Genomic DNA, 21,245 nt, shown 5'->3' with positions numbered 1-21,245 from the left:
GGAATGGGTCGGAAATATTTCAGTTTTAATGTGTTAAAACTGAAATAAGATGCTAAAGATACAAACCATTGGTAAATTACTAAAAACTTTAATACAAAATACTTTATATGAAGCATAACTGGATTGTGTCCGTTTGAAACCAAATGTGTGCTGTCCTTTAAGTTCATTTGACAGAGCAAGTAACATCAATCCTGGATGTGCGGAAAACCAGGGACGGTTAACAAAAAACAAACCAAAACTGTTGTTCAGTGCATAAATGGCACAGACAGTGGAGATACTCACCTGTCTTGAATGCAAATGGGGACTGACAGACGCGAGTTGACCTAGATCAGAAATCGAACAACCACCCTGCAACAAGACCTCGTCCTCTGGTATAATTTATGCCAGCAGTCAAGGCAGAGGGCAAAGGCTGGAAGATAATGCTCCACGCCTATGTGTCCCGCTGGTGGAGCTGGCAAAGTAGCCGTCAAGAACCACCTGATTAAAAGTGGTGCAAGCACCAGGGATTACAGTGAAGAAGAGGCTCTGATTACTTTACGTAATGTTTCATCTAAAACACACCGTAAATTATTAAGACAGTTAATACGATCCTTTTGTTTCTTGTGCTTCCAGATGATGTCCCAGTTAGAGAAAGCATTTGTTGTTTTAACCTGTTCGTTCTGAATTAGCAGTACGCTGCATGACGCTTGGTTTGTCTGCTCAGATTGCGAAGTTCTGAACACTCTTTACCTCCACACACACACGCACGCACACACGCACGCACACACACACACACACACACACACTAACACACACACACACACACACACACACACACACACACACACACACACACACACACACACACACACACACACACACACTAACACACACACTCACACACACACACACACACACACACACACACACACACACACACACACACACACACACACACACACACAACTTGTGAGTGAAATAGAAAGGCACTTTGAAATTGAACTTATTCAGCAATTACTGAGCAGGAAGCTCCAGCGCTGATATGTGCGCAGCATCACAGAAAAACGCAACACATCCAGAGGAGAGGGGAGATGAATGTTTGTGTGTGTGTGTGTGTGTGTGTGTGTGTGTGTGTGTGTGTGTGTGTGTGTGTGTGTGTGTGTGTTTGTGTGTGTGTCTTCATGCTTGTTAAACCTACACACTTGTGTTCATTACTAGGGATGAGGTTGTGGTTGGTGTGTGTGTGTGGGGTGGATCTTCAAACAGTGGGGGGATCTTTGAATGCTGATGACCTCCTGCTTACTGAGCAGAGCCTCTGATTCTGAAAACCTTCAGGTTCTCATCCAGTATGAATGCATTCATGAAGCTCCGTCACCGCCGGCTCTCTGAAGATCTGTCCTTCAAAGCTCCCTGGCGCCCTTAGAATAAGAACTTTGTTTTTGCTAAATGAGTTGCATCAGCAACTGTTTTAAAAGTCTTCCTATAAAACTGAGCTGATGATGCTTGAGAAACTTCTTCCACAATGACTGAGGTCTGTTGAGTTTCAGTAACACACATTTGTGGTGGTTGGATATTTTTTTATCTGCATATTTCACGTGTAGTGCATTAGACTTCTGTTAATTCATTTTATTGCAAAAAGGGTTTGAATAACCAGTAAATATTGATGCTAATGATTAGCCTCATCACGTCTGCAGACATCAACATCTGCTCTTCTCACATGGCTTCACAATCTCCCATCCATTCAGAGAACATGGACACCTAGAATAGCTTTCAGTTACAGTATTTTCCGCACTATAAGGTGCACCTAAAAGCCTTTAACTTTCTTAAAAATGGACGATGCGCTTTATAATCCAGTGCACCATATATATGAAAAACATTTTAAAATGGGCCTTATAGTCCAGCGTGCCTTATAGTATGGAAAATACTGTAAATGCATTTCAAACATTTAGACAGATATCTGAGCAACAAGAAGCTTTAGCTGAAATGTTAGCAGGGTCCCAGCACCTGACTGAACATGTCACCATTGGACATTATGCCTGAATGCCGTTCCACATTGAGACAATAATTTTATTGGTGAGATGTAATCTTTCAAACATGACGCTGTTCTCCTCACATCTCGGTCATATAGACCTTTACTGTCCTTTACCTGCAAAGACACGATTATACTGAAAGCCTTTACTCCTCTCTGGGGGAGATGAAGAAGAAGAGAGCCCACATGAGAGCTGAGGGATGACACACATAATACAGCAAAAATAATGCAAACACTATAGACATTTCACTCTACCCATTCCTAACTAGGCCTGTTTATTTATTTATTTCTCTGCCTATTTATGTCTTTCAATTTTTATAGTCTTGATGGCTTATTTGGTGTTGTACTACTTTCTATTTGCTGGTGCTTTCTGTGTGCTTCTTCAATGTTTTGCGTACTCACTGTGCTCTATGTAGTGCGATGGAGAAGTTAATTCCCCTGTAGCCATGCCCCACTTCGCCATAGGCGAAGTAAATTCAAGATTGGCTAAAAGGTTTTTAGACTGTGTAGCCACAGTTTTATTTTTACGAAAAAAAGGCTAAAACTTAAAACTTTGTCGCTCGCTAGCAACGCTATTTCCGCTAGCAAGCGGCTTTCGCTATTTCCACTAGCGAGCGGCGCTAGTGGCGCTAGTGGCGCCGCTATTTCCGCATGCCGACGGAAAGAGCTGAAGTGACCCGAACGCTCCCGATCATTAAATATGCACTCGGGTCATGACCTCCTTTCGTCTAATGAAAAACAAAATATTGTTTTTTTACAAGCTGAACCCGCGAATTTGTGTACAACAAGGCGAGGACGATCGATCAAAAGAATCCAGTGTTTTATAGTAGAGTTTGTGTTAAAGTTCTCATTAATAAACAAATGGTGAATGCTGAGAGGGGGTAAGAGTGGTGACAGAACGATCAGAAGGTAAATGAAAGATATTATCAATACTTGTTTGTAGTCTTAGACTTTTGATACCTATGATCAGTGGAATAACCAGCGATGCATGTAAATATGTATTCACCTCGCTTTCTATTTTTCATGCCTTTTTAAATTGAAATGAAAAATCATGTTGAATTAAATAAAATAAACTATGGCATACCAGTGGTGTTGGTGGTGGTCAAAGTTAAATGTCTTCTAGTCTAAGTAAAACTTACAAGTAAACATTGAGTAATATTTTGTTTGACTCTATCTTCACATAGTGAATGGAAGTTTTCAATAGTTGAATCTCACATTTATACCTGACCTGCATAAAGTAGGACAGAAATAAAGATAGTTAAGCTTGAACTGTTGACTTTAGTGTATTTTTCTAGGTAAACTAAACAGAAGATTTTGTCCTCAGATTGCACCAGAATGCAGGAAAACAACCCCATTTTCTAAAACATTTCCCGAGGAAGGCCCCCCAGACTCCCCCGGGGGGGTGTCCCCTCCCATGCTCCCCGCAACGAGCGTCGGTCGTCCACGCACTGCGCCACTGTCTTGAACACAGAATGTGGCTTTTTGTGGCTTGCGCAATTCTTTTACACTGAGCCACAGTGGCTTAGTCATACTACCTCCTAGTGCAAGCCCAGGCAAGCTATTCAAACTTTTAGTTTGTGGGTGTTATTTCAAGCCTTTTTTGCACATCAATGAACAGAAATCTTACAATGGTGAAATACAAAAACATGCCTGTATGTTGAGGTTGTTTTCTGCATCTTATCTATGTTTTCTAATATTTATCTATGCAGTTTTAGTTCAGCAGGCTGAAGACACAGATGGACTTTTCTTGTTGATCAGTCGTAGAAACAACACTGTTGTCATTTTCCAGCTTTGTGTGAAGCATCATCAAGTCTGTGGCGTGCTGACAGCATTGAGCATCCTGCAGTTTGACAGTTATTCACTGTAGGAGATAAAATTTCAGCTAAAGCAGAAGGTAGTGTTCGGTATTCATCAGTGACTGTATTTACCATGTTTAATCAGGTGTGTTGTAGACTGACACACAGTCGCTCCTGTTTGATGCTGACAGGAGCTGCTGATGGCTGTCACTGATGCAAACACCATTTCAAACCAAACAAGGACCAACACGTTTTCTCCACTGTCATCCATCAGCTGGGATGAGATCTGACGGGTTTTACTAGAAGTAGCTCCATGATTGTTAGATCTTGTGTGTCAGAGTGCGTCATGTGTTTGAATGAAGTAAAAGACAGGTCTAATGTCTGACCATTAAACTAACCAGTGTTCCTCAGGGGATCTTTGGATTAGTTGCATTTGCTGCCTCTGATTCAGGACACTTGCATCATAACATACAGAAAGAACTTCTTCTTCTTCTTTTCCTTTCGACTTTTCCCTTCAGGGGTAACATACAGAAAGAACACCTAGACTTTATTTTGGACTGAACATTTGGGTTTTGAGACTCATGCTGCCAGGAGCACTAAGATGAGTAAATGGATCTCCTCCTGTTTGTAGTTCAATTAACAGTCTTGTTAATAAAGTCTTCCAGGTACTCGATGTCTACCTCAGGCTTAAGTCTCAAATCAGTCATGTGCTCGAGGCTTTTGAGGGATTACGGAAATATTCATGAGCAGAACTGACAATTGCAGATACTTCAGGCCTTTACTGAAACTTCAGCTCCTCCTATGTACTACACAATCCTCATGGTTTGTTATCCCAGTGAATGGAGTCTTAAATGCGTCCTAGATACAGGTAATTTCCCCCTATGGAGGATTAATAAGTAAAGTTCATTTCATTTATTTCAGGGTGTTCTGATCTCACCAGAACTGCTCAGTAAGACTGTAATGAGATATTTGATCTCCCAACACATGACCTCATTGCTTTACTCACCAACTTACCAACTTACATTAAAAAAGTGTTGACAGAAGCACGTGAGAACGTACACCATTAAATCCATCCTGTATTTTGTTGGTCTGACTTAATCTGTTCTAATCCCCAGTATGGATGTAGTGAGTCTGAACCAGAGTGTGTTTACCTTCCAATGATGAAGCTAATGAAGGCACAGATCCTAGTGATTCCTGTGGCATCTCACTATTAACTATCTTCTCTCTGCAGCGTCTCTTCTGAAAGGCCTGAAGCATGCCAACATCGTGCTCCTCCATGACATCATCCACACCAAGGAAACCCTGACTCTGGTCTTTGAATATGTGGTGAGCCTGCATTTAAGATTCTCAGTCTGTTTTTAGTGTTTGCTGGAAAAGAGTTTTAAGGGTTTCAGAGGTCAGCTCTTCAGTTGATTAGTTTGACCTCAGTGCCTGTTCGCTGGCTGAGGTTCTGTTTTTATAACTCTACCAGAGAAACACAAGGTGTAGATATTTTGATTAGCATTGGCCTGTTCACTGGGGAAGGCTGTTAAAGCAACTGGGGCTTTCTGGGCTTGCTGCTCGGTGTCAGGACGGCAGCTTGAAGCACCAGAGGCTCGTCTATCCAATCCCAGAACAGGAAGCCAGGCAGCCACTTTATTGAAGCTCAGTGTTTTAGTGTGTTTTCACGACTGTCCAACCAGCAGCTCTGGACACGTTAATGCATTAATGACCAGAAGGAAAAATCCCCTACAGGAAAATGACTTCACACATGGTCTCTAAAATATGAGGTTAGAGCTGCCTGAGCTGCCCTGAGAGGTCAGTACCTCAACAGAACCAACCACTGCTTGGCTCCATTAGGTCCGGTGTAAGTATCCACTGTCACAAAACATACACAGTTTTTCCATAATGTTTTTTTTAAACTGTACACATGTTGTTCATCATAAATGCTTTTAGACCACACTTCATTCAGGTCAGGTTGTCTATCCACTGGCCTTTAGATTAGATTAAATCAGGAAAGCAATAAAACAAATATTCCTTGATCTGTCCTCTTATCCACATCTGCATGGAAATGGAATGTGGTCTTTCCCTCCTGCACCATGTCCCCCTACGACTGCCATGAAATTCTATCTGCTGTTTTTGAGAAATCCTCCTGAGCGTTAAACCAAGCAAACAAACTGACATGAGGAAAACATGACGTTTTGGCAGGAGTAACAAGCCGTGCTGTTAAAACCCTACTTCTGTAGCCAGAAGTGAATCCGGTGACTCCAGTTAGATACTAAAGGAATTTGATTATAATCCTTAGATTTATTTTCTTCACCAAACTGATAGATTTGATCCCTCAATTCTATTTAATAAAATGCTAAAATTTAAATGTGTGTACACACACACACACACACACACACACACACACACACACACACACACACACACACACACACACACACACACACACACACACACACACACACACACATATATAAACCAGCCACATAAACAATGATGACACCTTCAGTTGTCTCTGTCAGCCAGCATTCTACCTCTAATCTACAGATTCCAGAAGGTGTGCTGGTTTTTATTGACCAGTTTCAGAACACTGATGTTGAATTATTTTTCCAGAACTGATAAACCACGTAATTTCTGCTTTTTGAAACTGTGGAGCCTCAAATGTTAATTTAAGGGAGAAAGTTCAGCCATCTTTCTGGCAGAAAGAGCTGAAACAGAGCGGTTGTTATGATCTCATTGGGATTCACATCAGTGCTCCACCTTAAAATGCAGTTCGAGGCCAAATCCCTCAACCAGAACAGGCTCATTCATCGCTACAGCACTAATGAGCATGCAAACAGCACAGTGCCCCCTGTTGCTAACTCTGGTCAGAGCTTCAGTGTTTGAAGATGTGATGAGAAGCGAGTGGAGCTCAGCAGGCTGTACTTGAGAAAGAATGAGAGCAGAGATCAGTTTGACGCTGGCTTTTAAATAGAGGTCACATAAAAATCCTCCCTCATTATTCAGATGGATTTTTAAATGAGTATAAGTGTGGTGGAGTTCATGACTCTAGATTAATTCACTTTAGCTAAAGTGTTCAATTCTGACCCGTCTCAGGTTGATTTCCTGTCCATCTGGTCACTCGTGTTCTCAGCTGTAATCAGACTGTTTTAAGTACAGAGAGCTTTTCCACCAGTTAATTTTTCTCCTCTCCAGTCCTAATGATGATTGACAGGAAGAGGGGGTACAAAACAACAAATATGTCACGGATAGGCCGAGGTGAAAGTGAGCCGGACACCCGTGTCCGTGTGCAGGCATCAGTCTGAATGACTCTGCAGACGAGATGCTGCTGGGGTCGGCTGGCGATTGGAAACGGTTGATCAGTGTGATCTCAGAGACACCACTGCCTCCATCCGCTCACACATCCCAGAGGTGAAGGGCAGGCCAGGGCAACGGGGCAGAGACGGGGCAGTAGGTGTTGGTTCTGATGGAGAGCATCAGCCCAGCTGGCAAACAAATCACATCATGATGTCTTGGAAGAACATTTATGTAGAAAATGTGTATACGGTAGAATCTTGGGATATGATTTTAATTTGTTCCATAGCTCATAAATCAAACAATGTTTCCCCATTTACAATAGCTAACATACTTTTAATCTGTTCCAGCCTTGTAAAAAAGCCCCAAACCCCCTAAATTATGAAAAAAAACCCCACATTTATCAACCAATAGACATGCAGATTTTACCTATGTATAAGTAATTATATATAAATTACAAGATATAAAGATATACAAGATAAAATATTCAAGATTAAATTATCATTATTAATCCCTGAAGGGAAATTATTTGTCCACTCTACTGTTAGTATTTAGGTTGATAATCACATGCATAGTATAGGGGGCCTATAAGCAGGTAATACGAGGTAGAGCGGCGGGCAGCTCCTTCATGGTGCACCCCCAACAAGCAATTTATAAAGGGGATGGTGCCTTGCTGAAGGGCACTTCGGCAGTGCTCAATAAGTGCACTGGCACCTCTACACTGTCAGTTCAAACTTTGAAATTTTTGGCCTACCTGGGACCTGAACCAGCCACGATCCGGTCCCCAATCCAGGACTGAGTGGACTGAGCCGATAAAGTAAGAAAAGAAACAGAAAAGTCAGAACACACGAGCTACGACTTTAATCCACCAACAAGAACAAGATCCGGTCTCACTGATGTTGTATCCATCCACCACCTAGTGGTGGTGTCCCAAATTACAACTCACATCTCGGATATTTGCCTACTGTATATGTCAAACGAAAATATGGACAGAGTGACGTTTCGTATCTCGAGGTATTACTGTAGACACAAATATCCTTTTTTTTTTGAGTCTCAGGTGCTGTAAACTGTCTGAAGTTTAAGAGTCTCTCATGTTGCTCACACCCGTCTCTTGCTTAATTTTCAGCACACAGACCTGTGTCAATACATGGACAAACACCCCGGGGGTCTACATCCAGACAATGTGAAGGTACAGTAAGCATTCAGTTTTTGATAAACTCATGATCTTAAAGGATTAACGTACAGATGTAAAACAGGATCCGGTTCTCTGCATCAAACATAATTGTGAGAGTGGAGGTTATTAGCTTGGTGGTTGTGACCAGTTTTGGGGTCACAAGTGTACGCTGTAGGGTTCCATGATGATTCTAGCAGGGTATCTTAATCCTGCTGGGATGGCCCAAGTTGAGTACTGACTATTGCAAAGCTTACATAAAATACCACTCAGTACTTTCATTACCAGTAGCTATATGTTGATCTTTTTTTAAACCTGGCCCAACACTCGACTGAATGGTTTTTTGCTTCCCTACAGTTTTATTACTTAGTAACCATAAAGGCGACGTAATAAACCTGTTCTGTGTACACCTGAAGTGCGGTGGTGACATATCTTTAATAACTTTTCGACCAAATCCAGATATCATTGTGAGTTTGGATGTGGATCCATCATGTTCGTTACATATTTATTGGTATTCATTCTCAAAACAAACATATCCCGCTGGCCTCCGTCTAGGAAAATCTCCATTCAGCCGTTGTCAGTATCCTGAACACTGGTCCACAGAATGACATCACGTTTTCCATGGTCGAGCCTGTAGAGAAGAACTATGATGGAGTGAATGAGGTCATGCGGTGCTGATGCTGGCATTGGGATGTTCCTTGATGCAGGAAGATGACAGCTGTGTTATGTAACACAGATTTACATAAGTGATGTGCTTTTCCTTGCAGTGATTGAATAATTTAGGATCATTCTGAGAGAGCAGAACGAGGTGTTTTTAGGCTTCTCTCATTTTGTTCCTGACTGCTGAGACTCCTGAGTTGGGAGCTCTAATCTGCTGAGAGGCTCTGTTCCTGTGCAGTCGTCTGATGAAGGCTGTACCGGGACCACCAGGAAGACTTACTATAGCTGTAATAACCCATTTGAATGGGGATAGCTTCTCAGGCATGACAAAGCACTAGGGTTATCGCTGCATATTCTAAGCATTTGCATTGAATGGCATTTAGAATAATGTATATGAGATCATGTCAGACACACGTGAGGCTCAGGCTGACGGTTAGCTCGTCCCTTCAGGACAGTCTAACCCAAACACTCCTAAACACAGCTAATGGAGATTCCAGACTCTTCTCCACAGGTTTGTTGCTGCATCTGTTGAAGAGTCCAGTGCTGTATCCTCACCACCTTCATAAACTGCCAAACTTTGTTCGTGCTACAGATTGTCTCAAAGATGCACCTCTCAACCCCGATCAAAGAACCGAAGAAGGTCCTTAACAGAGTAAAAACTCTAACTCTAACTCTAAAAGTCTTTTTAGGTTGTTCAGACTAAATTTCCTTTAAAAAAAAAAGTATTTGTGAATGAAACAGCAGCAGGAGTGACAACAGGTCAGTTGTAGGTCAGTCGGATCAAGTCAACCTCAATTTACATGATTTCTGTCAAGGCACCTTCCAAGAGGTACTTGTGGACCGTACTCTTTAGTCATCCTGCTGTTACCCCTGAGAAAACAACTGAAGATATCAGTTGTTTGCTCAGGGGTAACAGCAGGGTACGGAAGAGATGTGGGGTACACCACGGATAAGACACAATCTTATCACAGAGCCACGCCAAAGATAAAGAGACACACTCACACCAAAAGGATGATTTGGTGTGACCAGTTCACCTAAGATGCATGTTTCTGTAAATGTGAGGAATCCAAAGAGAACCCAGTCAGACACAAGAAAAACATACACACTCCACAAAGAAAGGAATTGAACTCGCAACTATGTGTGGCCACATGAGAACCCTTACATCTCTTTGGTTATCGCCACCTCCTGGTGAATGCTAGCTGGTGTGAAGTAGATTAATTAAGCGCCACAAAGCATCAGCCAATCAACACAGTTTCAGTTGCGACCAATCCAATTGGTATTATTTGTTATCTTGCAGGAGTGAATTTTCCATGATCTCTTTGAATTTAAATGTTCTTGATAACCAATTCCAGAATATTGTCCGGATCCAGATCAGAATCTGATATCTAACATGTCATGGAAATATCTTTGTGCCATTGTGTTCAGTGATTGCAGTCATTGCTCATGTTAACAGACTCTTTATTGTCACTGTCAGACAAGAATTCATAAAAATAAGCAGGATCCATACCACATCAGCGCTAGAATCCAAAGTTCATTCCATGTCTCCTGCTACCTCCTTTGAAATATTTTTCTAAAATTTTGAGTAATCTAAAAGCGTCACAACGTTAGGAAGGAAAATAAGTGTTTATTTGTCAATTATGTCAAACATAATAGAACACCAGCTCCAACACCAACATGTAGCTTTTTCTTTTTCATTATTTTGTCTGTTTCATGAAAACGACCCAGAAGCAATATGTCTGAATCCAAAGCCTCTGGAGCGCTGCAGCACCCTGAATCCTCCTCAGACCTTTAAGATGCACTGTGCAAACATCAACACGTGTTTCTCAGAGATTTATCTTTTATTTGAAATGATTTGTCATCATTTTGAAGGACACATCACGAGTCATTCTCAGCTAAACAAAGAGCTGTAAAGCAGGATAATATGGGTTTCATGAGGCGTTGCAGTCACTCAACCACCCTTCTATTTACTAATCAGGAACATAAAAGCTATCAGCGCCGCCTGTGTCACTAAGATCAAGTTAACAGTCATAAACACACACTCAGGCATTCATTGCTAATGTAATTACTGGTGAAGAACCTGAGAGATGTGTGTGAGGGGTCTCTGGAGATGTGTTCCTGCTGTAAAAACAGAAAACGCAGTGAAATTGCTCATTGATCCAGATCATGATAATCTTTGATCAAATTGGCTGAACTGTCCAGTTGAGCAGCACCGTTACCTGTTCTCACCCTGTATAGTACACAGTGTGTGACTGCAGAGTGTTAACACTAACACTGTGAGCGAGTGAGCTCCATCAACTCATCCACAGCTGTTGAAGCACTCTGCTTATTAGATCATATGCAGTCAGCCCCCCACTACAGAGGGAGCTAATGATGACACAACCCCCCCACTGACATGCCAACAAGAATCTCACGTCCTCACAGCTCAAATCTACTACTATCCAAAAAAGTTTGACATTAAATTGTTTTCAGGAAACCAAATTATTTTTCCTGATTTTTCATTTCATTACTACAAAAGGGTGAATCATTTTGTGGATCTTTCATTTTCTACACATCAGTAAATCATTTTCAGGGTCTTTCATTTTCTACAACTTGAGATAAACACCTACACTTCGAATAAATTGTTGAATCAGAAATGGGACTGCTCCCTAAATCATCATTTTCATTTATCGTTTTGTTTCCCCACTTCCTCCATCCATCTATTGTCTTGCTTATGTTATTTTTTATTCCCATCCTCAACCTCAGCCCTTGATTGCAGCTGAGTGATGTCGTCAGGGTAACGAGTCCGTTCATTCCAGTGGGAGCACAGATTAGAGCTTCCACCAATCCATCATGTCACTGTAATAAGTATGCTGTCATACGCCATTGTGTGTTGGGGTGGGGGGGCCAGGAAAAGAGATATGGACCGTCTGAACAGACTCATCCGCAGAGCAGGCTCAGTGGTCGGGCTGAGCCTGGACTCTGTGGATATGCTTCTGGAGAGCAGGACCATGTCTAAAATTAAGGCCATCATGAACAACACCAGGCACCCCCTACACACCACCTTCTCCCAGCAGAGAAGCACCTTCAGCGGCAGACTGCTGTCACACAGCGCCTCCACAGAGAGGCTGAGGTCCTCCTTCGTGCCCCGTGCCATCAGGGGGTACAATGACTCTCTCAGGAGGAGCGGGGGGGAGGTGGCGAGGTCAGCACGGGGTTGAATATGGATTTAATTTAAATTAATTTAAATTTAATTTTATACTGTTGTATATATATATATAATTTATTTATTTTTTATACTGTTTTATATTTTAATTCAATTTTATACTGTTTAGATTTTATTTTATACTGTTTATATTTTAATACTGTAATATTTTTAAATTTTATACTGTTTATATTTTAGTTATAGTTTAGTATATAAGTCCTGTTAGTGCTGCATGTGTCTGTCTGTTAGTGTAATGTATGTCTTGTGGTATGTCCTGTGATGTCAATGTTTCCTTTTCTCCTGGTGTTTATCCAGTATTATTTGTTATTTAATGCCTGAGCAGTGAATATATGCAATTTCCTCCGGGATTAATAAAGTATCTATCTATCTATCTATCTATCTATCTATCTATCTATCTATAAGTACAAAATAAGGATAGTATGCTCATTTCTACCCTGTCTGCACTAGAAGTTCTTTCCCAACTTTCTTGCTGCACCCTGGGGTACCATATTGCTTCGTTAGGGGTGCATTGAAAAGAACATGGTGGACATTATGGAATTGATTACTATTCCCTAAAAATTTGGTCATGACTGCAGATCATGACCAAACATATCAGCAAAATGCACGTCCTGTGGGACAGGACAGGACTTTATCCTGTCTTTTGCAAGTTTGACTGTATCAGACCCTTGAAGTTCACACAAAAGCTTTAAAGACCAGAAGAACGCAACAGGCACAGAACAGCAACACACAATGGACAGAGCTTGATATAAATGTAGAAGGAATAGCAAGTGATTTTAGGAAGTGATTTCAGATACACGTTTATTTGCCAGATTTTTAGCTGCAGTGTAGTTTCCTGGTGGTTCACTCAGAAATTCCTGACTTTACAAGTTGCAGCTCTGTACTTGTTTTCTACTTATAAATGGAATTTGTTCTCTTGAAACTGTTGTAGACGACTTTTTTCTCCATCTTCTATGAATTCTGAGGAAGATTCACCATATTTAGATCTTCAAATGCTTATGTTTTGATTTAAATTAGTCTCTGCCATGGTTTCTATAAGTTAAGACTTAAAGACAAGTATATTTTCTTCTGTGTTTGCTGGATTGACTCCAATCAGCCTATTTCACACAGACTTCACACATGAACACTCCCTGGCATTGACACCTTGTGTTTCCACTGAACTGGAGAGCAGCTGAACAATGCTGCTCCAGTGTGTAATTATGGACTGCTGTTTTGCAAGAAAAAGTATCACCATCTGGTGTGACATCTGAAATATGTGTCAAAATTGACTAAGATCACTAAAATATCCCAACCCTGTCTTACCTTTTTACCTCGTGCTGCAGACACCTTGACAAGGCTGTGTCAATGGGGATATCCTATCACTTCCTAGTGGTGATGCTGATTCCTTGCTGGTCCCTACTCCATCTATCCTTTCAGGAGTGCCATACTTGCACACAGAGACCCTGCAGTACAACACAGACATAAAAAACACAAGCCAAAGACAATTGTGGGCATTTCTGGAACATTACGGTCCTCTGTGGCTTGTGCCTCTCAATGCAACCCATTAAGGACAGCACTGTACAGATGCTTAGTGGAAAAGATTAGGCCCCTTCCAGAGCCAACTGGCAGCTGGCGGATCCTTCTCAGTCCATTTAACATTGCCTCATTTTAGTTCTTCCTCACCGATTCAACGCTTTAACTTATTTCAGCAAACGTGATATATCAGTGGACCCATAGGTTTGACTCTGGGGTTCTTAATGTTGTTGAAGACACCTACAGTATATGACAATGGTCAGAAATGTTAAACTACAATGCATTACATCTTTGAAGCCTCCAATGGTAGCATCACAGAAACATAACTGCGTCACACTTTAAACGCACACATCTTTTATGAAGCCTCTCCTTTAGTTATTAGTCAGGTCCTTGTGTTGACCCCGGGGTTGACCCCAGCTCTGTATTACGTTCACTGTCCTGTTTGTTTAAATGTGTTGCCTTCATGTCAACTTCACGATTCATATAATAAAATAAATAAAATACTGCTGCCAAACGGGAATAAATCAATACAAAGGATAAGACAGATGTTGTCCTGCTCTACTTCCTGATCCATAAGAAATATGAAAACAGTTAATCCTCAACATACAAACACAATTGGTTCCAAGAGATTTTTGATAAGATGAATTGCTCCTAATTTATTAACTTTTTATCTATAATCTCCATTTGAGGTCATTTAAATGTCATTACTACTCTAAATACAGAAGTAGTATTCCCTAAGGAATAAAAACAAAGGACATAAAAACAACAAATGATAAAATACAGGTACAGGTCGTTTGGAGTTGAGTTGTTCTCTATTATATGTTTTTTCTCAAAAAATACACAGAAAAATAATAATCAAGTTTACGTCATCTCACACAACTTAAATTCTCTCTGCCACAAATATTGGTTTCTTAAAATTATTAGAGATCCGTTAGAAGCAGACAGTCATGTTACTGTACAATAAATAAGAGTGAAAACATGTAGTTATATTAAAACACTTACATATAGTTCCAATCTCCACCATTTCGAGTCAGTCGTGATTCACATGATCTTTTTCAAATTCAGATTAAGTTACAGTAAACTCCTATTCCTAATAATTTAATTCTTGAGGAGAAAAAGAAGAAAACACTTCAAGGAACTCTCGACCAGTTTTTTAAGCACAACCTACAGCAGGGCGGCACGGTGGCGTAGTGGTTAGCGCTGCTGCCTCACAACACGGCGGACCCGGGTTCGAGTCCCGCTCTGTGCGGAGTTCGCATGCTCTCCCCGTGTCTGCGTGGGTTCTCTCCGGGTTCTCCGGCTTCCTCCCACCTCCAAAAGCATGCGCTTCAGGTTGATTGGCCGGTCCCAAATTGACCATAGGAGTGAGTGTGTGAGTGAATGATTTGTTTGTTTCTATGTGGCTCCGCGGTGCACTGGCGTCGTGCCCGGAGTGTCCTCCGCCTCACGCCCTGAGACTGCCAGGATAGGCACTGGCTACCCCGCGACCTGCGTTAGCGGATTAAGCGGATTTGGAAAATGAATGAATGAATGAACCTACAGCAGCCAGTCAGCTGTTGATGTCGATTATCCTCTGTACAGTACTGTAGCATGTAGCTTACCTTTAGAGCAAAGGAAGAGGAAGAGGAGGGAGAAGTTATTGTCTGTCAGTGGCAGAGTTGTCATCAGAGCAATGATCACCACTACCACTATCTTCACTAGTTGATTCCTTATCATCTGTGATAAACAATAAAGTATCCAAGGTGCGTAGCAGTGCTGCCCCTGTGGGACTTGTGGCAGAAAGAGGAACTGCAGGACAATAGTCAAATATGGAGGCACAGGGTTGTTCGCATCTTCATATATTTGTAAGTCAAATGTTTGTATGTTGAAGACTACCTGCATATAATGGTGATGTGAAATGTAAAGGGTGTCAGTAGGTGTGTTCTTCACTCTTCTTGATAAATATTTACTGTTAAGTAAATTTTAATGGTGAAACGGTGAAATAACATGTCAACCTTCTTGTATTGAGACTCATTCTTCTATCTTTTTGTCCCAAATAAGTCAGCCGTCGCGTCTGAATATCTGAGGCTGGTTTTGTGCCTTTAAAGTTGAGCATCATCCTCTTATCCAGTGCTGTGCACTGCCCTAGACTGTCCCCTGTAAACTACATGAACCCCAGTGTGCTGCTGTCACTTTGATACATGGCCTCATGCCTTGCTGCACATTCAATGTGAAACAAAAGAGGCAAACCCCACTCCGTTCTGTAGATAGATAAGACAGCTGATTCAATCCACTCCGTCCATTTTTCATAATGCTTATCTTGATTAAGAGTTCTGCTCGGCTTGGACACGATGGCTATGAATGTTTCATCATTAGACGAACGGCAGTGTTCATCGGTATGCTGACGAGTAATTGTTGTTGTAACATCGGGTCACTCCTCAGTGTGACGGATTATGTTAATAGCTGGTTTCACTGCAATCCTATGGTCGATTTGTCACATCGTTATAAACTAATAATGAATCCTCATTCCACAGCATCATTTTGTTTTCTGAAACATGTTCTGGTAACAGGTAAATCCTGTGTATTTTGGTGAAACAGGGTGAGAAAGGCCGTTTCAGGACCGTTGTAAGAAGTAGATGACACATCACCAGTGGTTAAACTTCTACCAGTGAACTTCTTCATTGGGCTTTTCCCTTCAGGGGTCGCCTCAATTGCCTCCATCTAACCCTGTTTCTGCATCCTCTTCTCTCACACCATCTACCTTAATGTGCTCTTTCACTACATCCATAAACCTCCTCTTTGGTCTTCCTCTTGGCCTCCTACCTGGCAGTTCAAAACTCGGCATCCTTCTACCAATATATTCACTATTTCCCTCTGGACATGTCCAAACCATCTCAGTCTGGCCTCTCTGACTTTATCTCCAAAACCTCTAACATGTGCTGTCCCTCTTATGTACTCATTCCTGATCCTATCCATCCTGGTCACTCCCAAAGAGAACCTCAGCATCTTCGTCTCTGCTACCTCCAAAACCTCTAACATGTGCTGTCCCTCTTATGTACTCATTCCTGATCCTATCCATCCTGGTCACTCCCAAAGAGAACCTCAGCATCTTCGTCTCTGCTACCTCCAAAACCTCTAACGTGTGCTGTCCCTCTTGTGTACTCTCTCCTGATCCTATCCATCCTGGTCACTCCCAAAGAGAACCTCAGCATCTTCGTCTCTGCTACCTCCAAGATAGAAAATGGGTGAAGATCAACAGAGCCGTCCTGCAATTTCCCATTTTCTCTGCCCAATTTATCCAATGATACATCCACAAATGAGACACTAAACAACATTAAAATTTGTTTTTCTCCAGGTAGAGAAAATGTATGATTGCTATTATCTGCTGCCCATTTGGCTTCAATGTCCTTGTTAGCATGTGCTTAGCAGTCTAAACAATAGTCTGTTATAAACCACTTGCTATGGTTTGACATACAAAATCTGTTCTTATATTTCCATGTTTCACTGTGGAATTCCTCTTCTCCATTCAAAATTTGGCTTTGAGTGAAAACATTTAATTTAACAAATCTGTCGATATCACCTTGTATCTGATAAAATTTGTTGCCATGACTCAACAGATTGGTCTGGAGCTTTGGAGGTGGAAAACTTCACTGCGCTGAGCCGCCACACATTTAAAATAGCATTTTAAAGACCGTCGAAGTATTCTTCTCTTCTCTTTAGGGGTTGAAGGTGTCTTCTGTTTGGGGGGTAGGGGTTCAGATACGTGCACTCTTCTGAGGTTCCTTAGACGAGGACAGTCATTAAGGTCTCACCTTAACATTCGAGTCAAACGTACTATTATGGTTCATGAATGTCATTTAAGAGTGATTTGCTTGTCTAATGAGGTGTTATGTGAGTCATTAATGTTATTACCAGAATTAATGGACTCAAAATGTAACTTGTGTTGAAACACTCTGGGGAGAGATGAGAAGACTGGATAGTAAGTGGGTGAAAGGTTGTGGTGGGGTCGAGTCCCAGAGAGGAACTGGGACTCGGAACCTGAGAGGAAATCCCTCTCAGGATTTGTTTGGTCCAACGCTTAGGCCATAGATGGATAAATGGCTGCATGGAAGAATGGAAGGATGGATGGATGGATGGATGGATGAACGGACAGACAGCCTGACAGAGAGACTGCCTGACTGACTGGTTGATCAATTGATTGATTGACTGACTTACACAGCTGACCCCCAAAAATACCCGGAGGTGAGCTGACAGTGGGAGGTGTCAGCTCATCTCCGGAGCACTGCCGAGGCACCCCTGAGCAAGGTGCCGTCCCCTTTACAAATTGCTCATTTGAGGCGCACCAAGAAGGAGCTGCCTGCCACTCTACCTCCCCTGCATGCCTACAGGCCCCCTTGTGTGTGTGTGTGATACAGGGGCCTGTACTCACATATATGTATGCATGCGTTTGTAATCAGTAGCTAGAGTGTGCTCTCTTAATTTCCCTTCGGGGATCAAACCAGTATATAAAATTAAAAATTAAAAAAAAAATCACGTGTTGGACATACTGCTCTACTTCCTGCCCCCCTCACAGACGGGGGGTTCTTTCCGCCTCCTGCTCCTGTTAACTGGTCCAGTCCTGCCTTTAACTGCAGGGTCTCTTTAACACACTGGTCCAGATGGACGTCTCACAGCCGCTTATCACAGTTGGGTGAACTCGTCTGGTGAGCAGATGTCCGCTTCTGCAGGCCAATGCTAACTGCTAGCCCAGGACAACCTGGTGACCTGGAAGTGGAGGGGGATTTTCATTTGAAGCTTGTAGGTGTGTGAATCCTGCCCATCATTGATCTATCATGTGTAGTTTGAGTGAAAACTGATAATCCTAAGAATGGCCAGCCCAACTCATACTTCCACTGTGTGCACTTCAGATGGAATAAAAATGAAAAACTGAGATGCAATAAATAACTAAAACATTCCTGAAAAACAGGAGAGTCTCTTTAATGATTTTCTGATTGAAGAGCTGACTGAAGAGAGCGAAAGTGGGATCTGTCTTTCTTCACATTCTGCACCCCCTAACAAGACAAGGGCTTCTCAGAAGTGTGTTCAGATACACACGAGTAAGCACACATTTCCCATGCTAATTTTCTGCCCTGCAGTTCATCTTTCACCCGCAGCGTGCAGGAATAGAGAACTATTGACCCAGTGGCTCCAGATGCTAGACAGGATCGGAGTCTGATTGGACTCTGTGGAGCTTGAGGAGCTTAATTAGCCGTGACTACATGATGGTTGTGAGGGTGGAGATGAGAGGGGACCGCTGGAATGACAATAAAAGTAAAAGCGTGATTGTTCCTGTCTCACTAGTTGTTGACAGACATGACTGTAGGATTTGGGGACAGTGTGTCTGCAGTGAAACAAAACCTCAATGTTTGCTATCTTACTGTACCCGTTTCCATTTACTGTAGTGACTTTATTATATCTGCAGCAGAAGGTCCAATTAATGTAGTATGCGTTCATTTAAGCGATATCAATTTAGTAAATACAGTTTTTGTTCATGAGCTCTGTTGGTAGGTAAAGGAGCTGTGCCTCATTTAATCGTTGAAGTAATTACCTGTAAAATTAACTTTTGAGTGCATTTTCATTTTATATACAGGTAGTCATCGACTTACAACCGCGATTGGGCCCGACAGATCGGTCGTAACTCGACTTGGTCGTAAATCGACTCTTAAGTAAAAATTAAATCCAGCAGCGCTGGTGCTTGGCTGTGGGTCGTCTGGATCGTCAGCTGGGGCAGCGTGTGGGTTGGTGGGAGCGGGAGACCATCTTTTCATAATCATTGTGAGCTTTGTCTGAATTGTTCGTTTCTTTGTCTCCTCATAAATTTCACGATATGGACGGAAAGCGCTGCTTGCCATCCGTTCAATCCTTGCAAATGTTTCTATGTTCTATGTCCATTTCTTCAAAGTGTGCACGGAGTTTATTTAACAGGGAAAAGCCTTCTGACAAGCCTTTGGTGGTGAACATTTTTTCTGTTTCCTCCTCTTCTTTCTCTGCTTCTCTTCCCTCTTCTTCTTCCACTCTTTCTTCATACAGCGCGATCATTCGTGAGTTCTCCAAGGAGAGGTTTTTTGCCAGTTTCACTATTTTCTCCCGAATCTGATCAAGTTCTTCGTCACTTTCAAATCCAGCAGAAGAGTTCACGTAACGCTTGACAGTTTTTCCATACGCCATTCATACATTTCTCCGTCACAGCCTCCTAAGCAGCCCAGCCCATCAGTAGTGGGCTGGGCTGTTGATCTCACGGTGTGACTGAACAGCGTGTGTGCGCCGTGGTGACTGAAGAGAGCGCGGGAGCCTCAGAGCGTGAGTACTGTGGCTGGAGGGAATGCCCGCGTTACCCGGACATTGTGGTTGTAAAGTCGATCGGTCGTAAGTTTCATAGGTCGTAAGTCGATGACTACCTGTATTTCAAGTGCACTCATGAGACTTTTTGATGAGTCGTAAGTCTTCAGACCACCAGGGGTACTGGATCACACATGCCTGAGCTACAAACACTGAGTATTCAAGCTATAATCAATATCAGTAATCAATCACTAGAGTATCGAACATCACAGAATTAGAGTACACAAGGGGCAGGTAATTATCTAAATGTGTTATTGTTGTGAACAAAGAAATGCAGGAAAAATTTAGACTCAAATACAGTATGATGTACTGCTGATCCATATTTCTGCACAAAGCAGCAAAAAGACTAAACTAAACCTAGACGTTTACAGAAAATACAAAAAAGTTTGTCTGCATGTATCACACTATGGTAGGTGTTTACCTTGAATTGTCTAGAAAATGGATTTGGTGTCATGTCTCTGTACTATTATTATCCTGTTTTCCTGCCACTAACATATGCTATTTCAGATCCGGTCCCACTTGTAATCAGCTCATTCCCTGCACCTGCCTTTCTCTTCGCTCACCTGCAGCCACTCCTCAAATCAGCCACTAGTCTTCATATACCCAGCTCAACCCTCACGGCTCTGCCAGATTGTTAGTGTTCGTCCTGACCTTCCAAACATTATCCTGTATCCAGCCGTACCTAGTGATGGCCAGATGAAGCCCCATGAAGTATTGAAGCTTTTCATCCCAATCGGTTCACGCTGGTTGGAAGCTTCATGAGGCTTCATTTGCTCTAGTACGACATCTGCTGGATGGTAAATATCAGATGGCATGAGTTTGAAGTATGTGGCATTTTGCAGAAAGCCTGTTAATAAAACTGTCAGAAAAATAAAGAAGTATCAGAATCAGAATCAGAATCAGAAAAGGTTTTATTGCCCAAATACAGTAAAAATTATTGTCGAGGAACTTGACGCGGTGTCGGTGAATTGAAAGGCGGAAGAGAATAGTAGTGAATGAAGAATAGGAGGGAATACAAAAACTATTTACAATTCATATTACGGTGAGTTTAGATACTGTATAAGGATGGTGATTGCAGGCGAAGCAAATAAGTCCAAACAGTAAACTGTCTTTGCAGAGTGGTGAGGGGCGGATGGTTACCGGGGGGGTGGGGGGGGGGGTGGCATTGTTCATGAGGCTGACTGCAGTGGGGAAGAAGCTGTTTTTATGGCGTGAGGTCCTGGTCTGGATGGACCATAGCCTCTTGCCAGAGGGGAGGGTCTG

At 42.1% G+C, this 21,245-nt stretch overlaps 1 protein-coding gene across 4 annotated transcripts in view; it reads left to right on the top strand.

Moving 5' to 3' along the window:
- Window positions 1-21,245, top strand: part of cdk14 (cyclin dependent kinase 14) — a 212,768-nt gene that overhangs the window by 63,684 nt on the left and 127,839 nt on the right. For all 4 annotated transcript variants that reach the window (XM_068324827.1, XM_068324829.1, XM_068324828.1 and 1 more), the window contains 2 exons: window positions 5,036-5,130; window positions 8,210-8,272. In XM_068324827.1, the coding sequence (XP_068180928.1) occupies window positions 5,036-5,130; window positions 8,210-8,272 (158 nt within the window). The remainder of the gene's footprint in view (window positions 1-5,035; window positions 5,131-8,209; window positions 8,273-21,245) is intronic.

Source organism: Antennarius striatus, chromosome 9, assembly GCF_040054535.1.
Source record: "Antennarius striatus isolate MH-2024 chromosome 9, ASM4005453v1, whole genome shotgun sequence".
NCBI lineage: Eukaryota > Metazoa > Chordata > Actinopteri > Lophiiformes > Antennariidae > Antennarius > Antennarius striatus.
Note: the sequence above shows the minus strand (reverse complement) of the source record. Positions and strands in the feature narration are given on the sequence as shown.